At 40.2% G+C, this 13,556-nt stretch overlaps 2 protein-coding genes across 2 annotated transcripts in view; one reads left to right on the top strand and one right to left on the bottom strand.

Annotated features, from left to right (window-relative positions):
- The first annotated feature begins 2,248 nt into the window (after positions 1 to 2,248).
- Positions 2,249 to 9,431, top strand: LOC103364998 (antizyme inhibitor 1). Its single transcript, XM_008292321.1, has 12 exons — positions 2,249 to 2,457; positions 3,279 to 3,400; positions 4,710 to 4,920; positions 5,152 to 5,325; positions 5,808 to 5,980; positions 6,273 to 6,407; positions 6,529 to 6,610; positions 6,759 to 6,833; positions 7,081 to 7,246; positions 7,541 to 7,656; positions 7,820 to 8,037; positions 8,120 to 9,431. Exons 3-12 carry the CDS (start codon positions 4,819 to 4,821, stop codon positions 8,232 to 8,234), a joined length of 1,356 nt encoding a protein of 451 aa, XP_008290543.1. The 5' UTR covers positions 2,249 to 2,457; positions 3,279 to 3,400; positions 4,710 to 4,818; the 3' UTR covers positions 8,235 to 9,431.
- Positions 9,432 to 9,754: 323 nt separating this feature from the next.
- LOC103365007 (Krueppel-like factor 10) overlaps positions 9,755 to 13,556 on the bottom strand; it is a 15,002-nt gene continuing 11,200 nt past the window's right edge. Inside the window, exons 2-4 of the mRNA XM_008292332.1 lie at positions 11,862 to 12,083; positions 10,685 to 11,585; positions 9,755 to 10,477 (exon numbers count right to left, since the gene is read on the bottom strand). Of these exons, the coding sequence (XP_008290554.1) occupies positions 10,236 to 10,477; positions 10,685 to 11,585; positions 11,862 to 12,074 (1,356 nt within the window). The 5' untranslated portion in view covers positions 12,075 to 12,083 and the 3' untranslated portion in view covers positions 9,755 to 10,235. The remainder of the gene's footprint in view (positions 10,478 to 10,684; positions 11,586 to 11,861; positions 12,084 to 13,556) is intronic.

Raw genomic sequence — 13,556 nt, 5'->3', positions numbered from 1 at the left:
CTGTACTGTAGACCTAAAGTCTCTTTTTTATTCATGAAATGTGTCCATGCACAAACAGTATGTTATGCTTGAAAAAATATATAGAAGACAATCAGTTTTGTTGGAAGTTTTTTTTTTATTGTTTATCTTTTTATCGTTGGAAGATGTTGTTTATTTCTTTTTGCCAGCAGATTCTTGATCAGTGAGAGCTGTTTTAGGCTCTGTCTAAGTTTGTGTGTTGATGTAATCTGTTTGCAAATAAGAATTCCTGCTGCACAATGCAGCCACTGGAGTATTTGCCCTCACAGTGGGTGGTGCACATGTCTCTCTGTCGCATACCCAGTGGTTGCGATGGCTATTATGATCCAAACAATGGAAATCAAACATTGTGTTTTACTGGAAGCCACTTTAGATGCTATGTGTGATTAGCCTTATATATACATAGTCTCGTTTACCGTTGGAGAAAACAGGCACAAAACACGGAACAGCTTTTGTGTTGCAGTCCGCGGAAAAGACGTTGCCTCTGCAGCCTTTACAATGGACTCTAAGCAAGAGTTTTATTGGTGAAACAAACACTGCTATTGTTTATTTTTCTCCAAGGAGTGCTCAAAGCTCATCTAACACTCTGAAGAATTTTATAGTTATGTGAAAAAACAATCCATCATGAACTGCTATATAGTCCGAAATATGACGTAGGTCAATAAGGGTGGCAAAGATTTCAGGGAAATTGCCTTTTTATTTGGTTAACACAGGATTTCCATGAAGGAACAGGGCTTCACAGTGCACTGGGGTGCAGTCTACTGGATCCTAGGAAACTTAATGGTCTGATTTGACTCACATGTGTCTTTTTTTATCTGTTTGTGCTTTATGTACCTGTCACTGAAAACAGAATAGACATTGCCAAAAATGGAGGAAAATAACAGTGGATCATTACAATAAATGCAAACAGAAAAAGCAAACTTAATACACATTTTCATTAAAATATTGAAAATATTTCTCAACACATCTGCAACGAATTCATATCCTTATAAACGGCAAGCATGCCCTGCACACTATGGGAAAGGACACAATTCGAATGATATCTGACATTTTCTACTTAGGCAGGCTATCCTTAATACCAGGATGATGTGAGAATTGATGTGGAGTCCAAACAGCCTCAGAGAAAACACTCGCCTTCTGTTTGGCTACAGTAGCTGAGCTTTCCTTGGCACCCTCCGCCTCCAGTGTTGAGGAGGGAGACATGCAAATTTATCTTCTTGGAAAAAAAAAGAAAAAAAAAAAAACACAGCCCCAGACCCTGCTTTTTCAGAGGCAGGCAGAACTTCTCAAAGTCAAAACAACAAAGGCAAAGGGACAGAAAAGTTCAGTTTGAGATTGAACTCGAAGACAAAATATATGCATTCTTCTGATCATTTAACGTGGGACTGATGCTTTTCAACTGCTGATTGCGGGGACAGAAGAAAAGGACAATTGTGCCAACTTTATCGGACAGCATTTTGTCCTCATTAGTGAGCCATGGGAAATACAATGAAGACATAACACAGGTAATTCTTGGGAAATGTGACGCTGAACTATTTACCACACAGTACAGAGTATTAGAAATACTGTAGATATTTTTATTATACATAATCAACAAAATTTAGATGTTGTTTTATTAAATATTTCTGAAATAATTCTAGAAATTGTATTATATACAATTTTTTGATTTTTTTTTTTTTTTTTTTACTATTGTGCAGGTTGTATAGCTATTGTATGTCTTTTTATTATACATATAGATTTTAGTAAACACAGTTGTGATGTTGTTTCATTAAATATTTCTGCAATCATTCTAGAAATCGTATGGAGGAAAAAAAAAAGCCATCTTTACTGCTGTCGCTGTTGTAGGTTATGGTTTGGGTGAACTACTGTAATTGATAGTTTTGACAATAAATGCTCCACATCTTCCCATTTGTCCTCCACTACCGTGTAGTCAAAGTGGTCTTGACAGCTCTTCACGTCGATGTGAAATTAGTCAAGTTCCACACACTTAACGAGCTGTAGACCGGAAAACACATTTGAATCATATGTAATTATTATGCGACTCTAAAGATAAATGAAGATTATCTGGGGGTGAAATAAAATGTATTACATAGATATTACTGTTGATGTCTTTCTATTTTCACGCCGGTGCTTTGCATCTTTCAAAACCGTCGCATTATCGTTGTTATGGTGGATTTTATCTTGATAATTAACCGGATTTCTCCCTGTTTCTTGACGCTTTTGTCTCCGCTCACTCGACCTCCGCTGATGTCGTCTGTTAGGTCGTAGCAAATAAGCTGGACTAGCCTGCATCGTCAAAACCTCGAACAACAACGACTTGATCGAGTCCACCACGTCCATGGCAGTTTGCCTTTTCTCTTTTAGTAACCCCACCACTCTTTAAAAATTCCGCCTAAAAAGAAAAAGCGTTCTGTCCCCTCTTTTGGGTTTTCAGCAGACGTAAGTAACGTTAGCTAACCGCGCTGTTAGCATCCTGTTAATGTTAGCATGTTGTTGGCTACATTATCTTGGCAGCGTAGCGTTATTTTGCTTACACTACACAAACGCCGTATATGATATAGTAAAGACAGCGTAACTGCCTGTAGTATTACCACCGAAAAAATAAGCATCTGTTCTGTAAAAACAATATTCACATTGTATATTGCTATGTAGCTAATGCTAAGATCTTATGCTAACGATGCCAATGATTACAAAGCGACCTGTTACAATGACAAGCTAGCTAACTTAGACAAACTACGAAATTGATGCTAAGTTATATTGGATGTGATTTGGATTTTGTATCAGTGAGATTAGTTTATGGCTAATCATGCCGAGCAATAACGTCAAAATACTGTTTTCTGTTGAAACTAAACACAGCAATACACTTTACTTCAATTCATTAACAGCTGCTAGCCTAGTATTTTCGCATCACTTCAGTTGGTTAGTACAAAGTAGCACACAATGACATATCAAGCATTTTGAAAAACCTACAGAAATCAAGTTATCACATTCAATGTAAGCCATAAATATTTTTCGCTAAACCAGGATGTACCTGGCATGCCCTTCTTCCATTCTACACTACACAGACTACACATTTTGCCTGCTGAGATGCTTAGTAATGTTTGTTTGACCACAGATTTTATTTTGAAACACTGTGTACATGTAAATGAAGTTGCACTGAAGCATGCATCAGTAGGGGAAACAGTTACACACCTTGTCAGAGTTATTTGTCTGTCAATAATTGATTATTTTGTGCCCTGTCCTCTTCCGCCCCTGTGCAGGTGTACAACAACTACCCAGAGGATCTAGGGGCAGCTCTTTACCGAGAGCCATTTGACTTCAACGCCGAGCCACCTTGGGATCCTAGCTGATAGTGGAAGAGTTCATCCCAGGACTCATCCATGTGAGTAAATTAGCCGGGGATTGAAGAATGCATGCACCCTCTTTGACTGTGTGGTTAGAGAGATTCTCAGATTAGAAATGCTGGCCCTGTTTTTCTTTTTTTTATAATTGTTATTATTATTTTTGGTATGTCTACAATATGTGTGTCTGTTTATATGGTAAGAGTCGTAGTTTATGAATCCACTACAGCAAATTTTGTCACTAAAACTGTTGACAGAAAAAATAAGTAAATTACTAAGCAGATAAACCACAGTCTTGTTTTTTTTTGTGAGTTTGTTTTTGGGTTTTTTTTGGATTCACTGTTTCAGATCTATTTTCAGCACTTGTATCAAATATCAGGGCACTGTGGTCTGGTCTGCTTTTAGCTACAGTAGTTTTTCTTTTGCTTTGACAATGAGAGTTAAAAAGAGAATTTTTATTTGTTGACATGAATCCAGCTAAAATGTAAAATATACATTATCTGTGAGTTTGTTGCTGCTGTGTTTTGTGTTTAATTAATAACTGTACCTGTATCATCCATTAATGCCATCACTTCTCTCATGAAAGAGATTGAATGAGTGGAGCAGTTAGGCATTTTCTAAGTTATATAAGAGCTTGGTTGAGTTTTAAAGAGATGATGGAGCTAAGCCAGCTCCCGTTGTATTTTTTTAACCAGGTGTTCAGTAAGAGACTTATCATAACTGCAATAATTCAATGTCCTTCAAAGTAAAACCAAACTGAAGAGAAACTATTAATTCACTCTTTTTCTGTCTGTTTGCTTTTTTTATTGCCTTGTCAAGGTAAATAGGCACACCCGATACAGCAGCAGTTTTTTTTAAGCATAATGTAACCTCCTAAAACAAAAGTCATTTCACATCTGTTCTGGTCCAGACTGCTGTGTCTCACTGCCGTATTGTGCAAAATTTTGTGACACAGACACCGTCAGTATTGTACCTTGGTTAATTCCATCAAAAAGAACCTTTACGGGTCACCACCTCAGGGATTATTGGTGATTGTTAGGAGTAATTGATGGTAAAGTAAATGAACCCTGTGCCCCAGTCTCTGTGTTTTCACAGCGGCTTTTTAGATGAATAGGCCTCTTCCACAAAGCTACCCTGTAACGTGGAACCTGTTCTCTGCTCTGATTGGATGCTCACTGAAACTGAGCTGTTTGATTGTGAATTTGATCAGAGAGGTTTCAGCTCCATCTGTGGAATACACTAGAAAAGAGCTGGACAACAACATTGAATATGCATTATCCAAATATGATGGAACTGTTTTGCTACTTGAACTTTTTGTGTGATGTTGACTTTTTTCTTTTTCTTGTACAGTTTGTTGCATAAGTCTAGGACCCCAGGGGCTCGAGAGGGAGCGAGCGAGACCACTTTGGACCAGCCACATTCTTTATGCCTGTCGGATTAGAAGAAAACGGTTGAGAGGATGAAAGGAATTGCTGATGAACCACAGTATTCTGTTGGCCTTCTGGAGGGAGGCACAGCTCTCTGTGATGTGATTGACAATCACATTTATGAACAAACACTGGTATGGACTTTAACTCCAATAATGTGTACTTAGTAGTAAACCTTTAGTTCTTTCTGTTTTAGAATTTTCTCAAAAGCACTAATTGTAGTGTAATATATTGTTTATTACTTGTGGTAAGACATCAGACAGCTTGCAATGTGAACTAATGTAGAAATGATATTGGTGTTGGCTTTGGCTATAGTCTAAGTGTGTTAGATGACTCATCCACGTGTGTGTTTCCTTCTTCCTCAGTCTGAGAAGAATGCATTCTTTGTAGCAGACCTGGGAGTCATAATGAGACAGCACGTTCGCTGGCGAACCCACATGGCACAAATTCGACCGTACTATGCTGTCAGATGCAACAGCAGTCCAGCTGTGATTGAAGTTCTTGGTGCCCTTGGCACTGGATTCATATGCACAAATAAGGTACTTTTTCATTTTAGGCACTGTTGTCAGTCAGGGTTTCTCCGTAGAAAATAAAAGTAAATACAAATTGCTATGAGCACTGTTTAATCCTGCATACAAAATTGAAAATTGCTTAGTGTGTTTTTAAAGGAGTTTACCACCCTCATTACCAGCCTTGTACCAACTCTGTCTTTACCAGAGCAAGCAGTAGTGCATTGACTTGATTTAACATTGTTAAGCCTAGTCCAGAATCTTTGGAATAGTGAAGACACTGCCGTGTGATTAGCATGCATTTTAAATATTATTTAATATATGCCTTTACCTTACCATGTAAAGTGCTATGAGATGACATGTGAATTGGTGCTATATAAATAAAACTCTAATTCAATATAATATTGGTGTGTAACACATCATGCTGGATGAATAAATATGATATCTGTTCACTTGTTCATATGTTGTATATTAATAGAATACAGTTCAGCCTTTGTCTCTTTGTATTTCAGTTTGAACTTGAACTGCTGCAGAACCATGGTATTCCCTCTGAAGACATCATCTACAGTGGTGTTTGCAAACAAGTCTCCCAGATTAAATACGCTGCTAAGAATGGCATTGACCTCCTGGTGTGTGATAATGAAGCAGAACTACGCAAGATTTCTCGCTGCCACCCCAACGCCAAGTAGGTCCCTGATAAGTACTAGTTTTAGTGCCAGTGATCATGTGACTTGAAAGCTGCCGTTTCAAAATTGTTGAGTAATTGGCCTTGTTATCAGTCACTACTCACTATTCATTCATTGCAGCAGTCAGTTGTTTTACATCAATGACCAAAAGGCTTATATGAAATGAAGATGTAAAAAAAATTCAGCCTTGGCTGCAAAAATGCTTGAGCTTTGTAATAAATCTCATTTGGATTTTTTTCATTCTCAGAAAAACAGTAACCAAGGTTCTTTATTTCCTGCGTGTTCATTCAGGCTACTGCTGCAGGTGTCAACAGAAGCATCTAACCCGGATGACGAGATGAGCCTGACATTTGGCTGTTCCCTTAAGGATTGCAGGCATCTGCTGGAGAGTGCAAAGGAGCTGGGTGTGCAAGTGGTGGGGGTCAGGTAAGCACTGTGAAAAAATGGTGCTGGTTGTTCTTCTCTTGAATAAGTTGTATGGTCGTTACTGCCACAGAACAATTTTTAACTTACTCTTAAGGTGTCGGTTGCCACTTATTTCCCGCAGGTCACACATTTCCAGCTCATGTGAGGATGACCAGGTGTATGTTCATGCCATCTCTGACGCCCGTTGTGTCTTTGATATGGGAGTAAGTAATGTTAAACATTGTTAGGTGACACCTGTCTAGTTGCACTCAGTTCTGGAGCTACCATTTGTTTTGGACAGCTCCAGTAACAGTCAGTGCTTTGGTAATAATTTTGCCTTGGTTACATATTTACATATTTGGTCTGCTGCAGGAGGAAATTGGCTTCAACATGAAAATCTTGGACATTGGAGGAGGATTCAGTGGTTCTGAGACCCAGCTGGAACTGGTCAGTATCTTTCTATCTAGTTTTGACATGTTTCTGATTGAGGCCATGCAGTATTATGTAATCTGTAAAAGTACTGGTAGCGAAAACATTGTATCCAATATTGAGAGTGTACCGTCGTATATATATTTTACCTGCAAAATGTAGTCACTGTATATGTACTTATTTAAACCACTTTTCAGAGGAATGTGATCAAATTCAGCAATGCCTAAGTGGAATTTTTTAAAGGACACTGTCATCTGTTTTTCAGGTTAATAGTGCTGTCATGTCTATGGTAGACCTATACTTCCCTCCATCCACTGGAGTTTCCATCATTGCTGAACCTGGCGGCTTCTTTGTGTCTTCCGCTTTCACCCTGACAGTCAACGTCATCTCCAAGGAGGTGGTAGCACGCGATCGCCAGGACCAGGAACATGGTAAGTGGTGTGATATTCACTTAATAATGATATTGAGGCATATTTACATACAAAAAACATCGAGAATATCACTTTGTCTGACAATTTGCCTTCGAGAAGTAACTATCAGCAGTTTTATACAGCATACTTAGGGCCAAAAAGGAGGAGTATTATTCCAGGAATTTGCAAAACAGCTAAGGCTATATGACAGTCAGCTGCACAGATATTCTGAAAACAAATGCACAAATGTGTATATCACAAACTGTAAAATGAAACAAAATAAAAACCTGCCTGCTGGTTCTATGGTTCTAACAGATGACCCATCTCCCAATGAGGAGCCAGAGTTCCTGTACTACATGAATGAGGGAGTGTATGGTTCATTTGCCAGCAAACTCACTGAAACACTGATCAGCGCTCCATCTGTTCACAAGGTGAGTTTTTTGAGGGTCAAACTGGCAAAACTTTTCTTTTTGTATGCTTCTCAATATGTATACGCACATTTGCTTTGATTAAAAGTATTTTTTTAGACACCTTATCCAGCAAGGGAATACATTTACACTGAATGACGATTCATCTTTAATGCTTTGTTTGCAGAACACATCCCTGGATGCTCCAGTGTTCAGCAGCAGCCTGTGGGGTCCTTCTGGAGATGACCTGGACCAGGTAGTGGAGCACTGTCTGTTACCTGAGCTCAACATTGGAGACTGGCTCACGTTCACACATGCTGGGGCCTACAGTCTGGGTCAACCACTGTGCACCTCCACTGACTCACCATCACCCCCTGTCTACTACGTCACCTCCTCGAGAGACTGGTAAGAATCTGAGTCATGAATTGTTTTTTTTTTATTGCAGTTTTTTTTTTGTTCTTGACTAATTGTTGTTTTCTTCCACTAGGTTTGAGATGCAGGACACTGGTGTCACCCATGAGGCTACACTGAAAAACTTCTCACTGGTCCCTTACTTTCTCAATTCCTGCCAAACAGAGGCTGCGCTGTCTGTCCCAGCTTAGCAATCATCTGACCAGGAATGCTTTTAACTTCCCTGACTGGTTTCTGCTGCTAGCTTCCTTTGGACCACATTCCACTGGGATGAACTCATCCAACTATGCAGGTAGTGCTTGAAATTGCTGGGACCAGACTAAAATCATCTCACAAAATCCCCAATGTACAGTGCTTATGTGATTAGACCTGCAAAACCCAAGTAGATGTTAATTAGTATGCAACAAAATGGATGACTCTAGAAAAGACACCCCATGGAACTACAGTTTACACTCCCATAGTAGACATATAATGATTTTAAATGATTATATTTGACAGATGTATTATCTATATCTCCTTTGCTGTTGCCAGTCTTGTAAAGTAAGATATGTATCCCTGAGTGAAGCAGAGTCTTTAAACAGAATCACAGTTCTGAAATCTTAAAGGGAGCTTTGCTACAAGTTGTGTATTTATGATTTTAATTGGTTGTATAGTTTATTTTGTGTGACAAGAGCTTGAATCTGTTGTTACATTTTAAATCTGTTGTCCTAAGTGTTTTAAAACGGGAGCTGCAGCCTAACATGGCTGCACATATGAAGGTGCATTTACTCTTCTGTTTGAAGCAGTAAATGAAGCCCGTGTGATCCAGTGTAGTGTCAGCATGACATCCACTTTTGGAAAAATGATTAACGCAGTCTATCACTGGTGTGGTTTGAAAGCTAGATGTTTAGTGTTCACCAGTAAACTGGTGTGAGCATGTTTTCCAAAGTGCTGAGTAGCTTGACCCTAAGATGAGCTAAGGAAAGGCAGGTAGCTACTATGCCAGCAGATAGCAAAGCAAAGCAGGTGTGTTTGACAGCATGTGCTGCAGATGGAACATGGGAAGTGTGAATGGATAATGAATCAGCTGACATGGAATGGGACCTTTTATTAATAAAAAAAAAAAGGAACAAAGCATAATTTATAATGCTAGAACTGTTACCTTTTTTCTATTTCTACTGATATTTATATTGTATTTGTTTAAAGAATATTTTTTCAGCATCTCCTGTGTTGAAAGAATATGACAGTATTTCCTGACTGTGCAAGTATACTTGCATAGTAAGTATCATATCTGTGAAGTTGTTTCCCAATCTGTGTCTAAAGCATGATAAATTATCAGGCATTTGCCTGTCATTAACTTGTAGCTGTGCTTGTCTAAATGAACAGTAATAAACACCTCATTGATGGGACTGTGATTCACTGTGTTTGTTTTATTATCAGAAACAGACCATAAATGTTGGACAGTGAAGCCCTACTGCTGTTGTACACATAACTAACATCAGTACCCCTCTCTCAGATAGTTTCATAACCTGACAGCCTAATCCAATTCTCCTCTTCATGTAAGCATGGAGTAAAGGGGATTTGGTTTAAGGAGTTAAGTCACTCACTGGGTCAAAACCATGTGGGAATTATGGAACAATGATGTGTTCTAAATCTTTGTAATTGCTGGTAAAAAAAAAAAAAAAAGTGGATAAAATACTACACTAAAAAAAGATCAGGACAAACATCAGAATAATAAATAATACAAAATGCTTGTTGACGTTTAATAATTCTATGTTCCCTGCAAGAAAAAAAAAGCATTGTGCAAAAATGTCTTAGCAAATCCATTCTTATATGGCACAAAAGAACAACAGCCAACATTCTTTGGTCAAATCACTGAAATGTAAACACATCTTATAGATCTATAAAAACATGAAAGTTACAGAAGACTATCGACATATTCAGTGTCATTTCTTAGTATAATGTGATACAGTAATCAGAAGTTGAACGTAAACAGCTTCATTACCTCTCTCATATTCATCTAAAATCATCTGGAGACAACAAAGACTTTACGTGCAGCTTAATTCTGCTGTCAGTTCAGTGAGGTTGCACAACAGCCTTATTATCAGCAGACTGGTGACATGTAAAAATCAGTGGCACAATCCTCAGAGCAATCAGTTCCAGCCAAACAAAGTCTCACACTTGATTTCACGGTTTGTCGCTCCCACGATGCTTCATAGACACTTTACTGAAGTGACACTGAGTATTGTGGAAGCAGTCCAGCAGGGTGTCTTCCTCGTTGCCAGGTGCCGTCGGGCATGCTTGGCCAGGTGGTCGCTGCGCATGAAGCGGCTCAGGCACATGGGGCAGGCAAACCTTTTCTCTCCTGTGTGGGTTCGCCGGTGGCGTGACAGTTCATCTGACCGGGCAAATTGCCTCTCACATCCCTCCCACTTGCACTTGAAGGGTTTCTCACCTGTTTCAACAGAAAGAATGGAAACTGAAAAATTTTCTAAACATCATCCAATAAGAACTGTTCAATACTAAAACAAGATCACATTTGTGGCACATTCTTGCGTGTGATGCTGACTTTTGGTTTCTTTCAAAGCATTGAGAAAATTACACTATCATTAAAATGCACACACTTTTTAAGTCTTTTTTTAAAAAATCCTTCATTGCTTACCTGTGTGCGTCCTCATGTGGGCCTTGAGATGGGAGGTCTTGAAGTAGGTTTTGTTGCAGTCGTCATGGGGACAGACATGACTGCGTACTCGGGACACTTCTGGCTGCCGTGGGGTGTGTCTTTGTAACGATGAGGCTCGACCTGGCGCGGGGGCAATGGCTGCTAACTTGGTGCCAGCAGGGGTCACCAGTGCCGGCTGAACGTAGAGAGTAGGAACAGATGGCTGAGGGACAAGGAGCATTAGGGGACCTTTCGACACCTGACCCCCTACAAAGAAGACCTGTGCAGGAGAAGCGGTGTGGGTTTGTGGTGGTGCATATTCTTGTTTGTGCTGCTGTTGTAGTGGCACATGCACGGTGGTGACTGCTGACGGGGCCAGCGGTAGGTGTTGCTGCTGACTCTCAGAGGTTTTGACAGGCTGTTGCACAACAGCGGGGGAAGGAGAAGAGATAGAAACAATCTGGCAGGAGACAGGCACAGGAGAGACCTGAGCATCACCAGCAGGGACAGACTGAGATGTGGAATTATCCTCCAGGCCTAACAGACTAATCTGGGTCTGGCTGGATTCAACCACATTTGGCAAAGTCTCAGTGAAAGCTTTCTGTGCTGCAACACTCTTATCAGAGCCTCTACTAATCAGCCCATCTTCAGAGTTTATATCTGTTTTAGAAGCTTCTTTTTGAACCCAAGTAGGTTTGTTTTCCTTCGAGACGCGATGAACATAACAGGAGCGGTGCTGGCATTCTGCAGTGTGCCGGATTACACTGGTGCACTGAAACTTCTGCTGAGAAACAGCAGTGGGTTTGTGCAGTGGAGTCTCTTCTGGAAGTTGGTGTAGTTTCAATGCTGATGGTGGATAGGCAGCCTCACAGTGTGGTGGGCTGTACGGTGGTGTCATGCACTGAAAGGAAACGCAAGTTATTATTCATTTGTCCAATAAAGCTTGAAATTAATTCTATGCCGACATGCAGACAAGTAGTATAACTTAACCACTGATGTTATATTAAAAGGCTACAGTTGATGCAAGTTAATCATAAAATCCAAGTAACAAAGCAATACAACACCAGAAATAAAACTGTGCATAATTCCATTATCAAGGCCAGGTTATACAAAAACCTTGATTTGGCTTTGAGATAAAAAAGCTAAAAAGTTGTGAGTCTACACATGAACTACTTACCAAAGGAGAACCAACAGGCACTGAGTCGTCCTCTGAGCAGTCAGAGGACGGAGTTAAAGGTCTGAAGTGTTGCAGCCTGAAGTTCCTCGTCTTCCAGTGCTTAGTCATGGACATCAGAGCCTTCACAGCCTCCATGTCACCTGCACCCATAGGAGCAGGCTGGAATTCACCCTGGATGTCTGAGATGTCTGAGTGGTGCTCCTCAACTTCCATGTTGCACCTCTGATGTAAGAGCAAAAATAAGCGCAAGACAACATGTAGTATCTCTTTATTCCATTTGGGTCAACACATCACACACTGTAACTTTGTAATGATTTGTTTGTCTTTGAAACTAGTGCAGATTTAAAGCCTTACAATTAACTGCACCCTCTGGATGTTGTGCAAGTTCAGTAAAGCATGTTGATTCAGTAATTGATCAACATTTACAAAAACAATTAAAGCCGCAAGCGGCGATGGATGGGTCCTCGCCATACGCTTGTCGGGCTTCACGCACGTCGGGATGTGGCGCAAATGTCCTCTGGGCGGGACTCTGATTCGGCATGTCGAGTTTGGGGTAGATCGGAGCACTTTTAGTGCTCGGACCCTAATAATAATATTAAAAGCATTTCATTTCAAAGAAGAAGATTCTAGAGACAAATTTGTGATGGTGATGTCATCATTGAACATGCTAATGGACGTTTTTGTGTGACATGAGTTGTTACATGTGGGTGGCAAATTTCGTAGTTGTAGGTGAAATGTAGCCACGATGGGACTCTGTTGAAATACTCAAGGGGGCGCAGTTGAGCCGTGTTGCATTTTAGAGCTTGGAGCGTGTTAAGACTCGATTCTTTAGTTGGAAGCCCAAGAACAAGCGGGAGAAGTCTTCAGTTCTCAGATGTAGAATTTATTTAGGTCACAGGTAAAGTTTTGCAGCGCTGGATTCAGAGGGACAGAGAGGAATCTCATGTCCAGCTGAACTGAGTTTTTTCAGTTCCAGGTTCCAGATATCTTCTTGGGCTGGGCCTGCCCCAAACATAGATAAGATTTGTACACTCCCGAGTTTAATTGGCCAGTTACTAATGGCGTGGACAGGCCTACCTCTTCTGCGCTCTGTCCACGTCCTTGATATTTGGTAAGCAACATGTGTGGATGTTGTTGGTACGGCGTGTAGCTTAAGTAACAATCCTATCTGATAGAACAGAGGAGTTTCCGCTATCTCCAAGTGTGTGAACCGGTTCTCACCAGCCATATTATCTTCAAGGACATATGCTCTTCTCAGTAGGAAAATACGAAACAGAATCATAGGCTCAGTGCAAAATACAGATTCAGAAGGAGTCCCAAATCATTAGCTGGTGCGACCAACGAAAAAAGTTGGTACCATTGGAAAAATCAGTCTGGAGCCCTGCTACATGAATTTTACTTTAAGGTAAAGGCATGCACAATATTTGTACATAGAATAAATAATAATCAAATGCAAAGACAATTATTTAACAATATGTTCAGAAGTTGTTACAATCATACAGTCTTACAATTAAAACTGGCCCTTCGAGGGCAGACATAACGCTTATGTGGCCCGGGAGGAAAATTAGTTTGACACCCCTGGCTTTAAGTATTCCGGCACCGTGCCGGATTTCTGGCGTGCGGTGCTTGGCTCTGAAAACAAAAAGAAGAAAGGACTACATTGCCAATCGAGTTCATGAAGTTGCCGGCCATCAT

This window comes from Stegastes partitus, unplaced genomic scaffold, assembly GCF_000690725.1.
Source record: "Stegastes partitus isolate 25-593 unplaced genomic scaffold, Stegastes_partitus-1.0.2 Scaffold18, whole genome shotgun sequence".
Lineage (NCBI taxonomy): Eukaryota > Metazoa > Chordata > Actinopteri > Pomacentridae > Stegastes > Stegastes partitus.
Note: the sequence above shows the minus strand (reverse complement) of the source record. Positions and strands in the feature narration are given on the sequence as shown.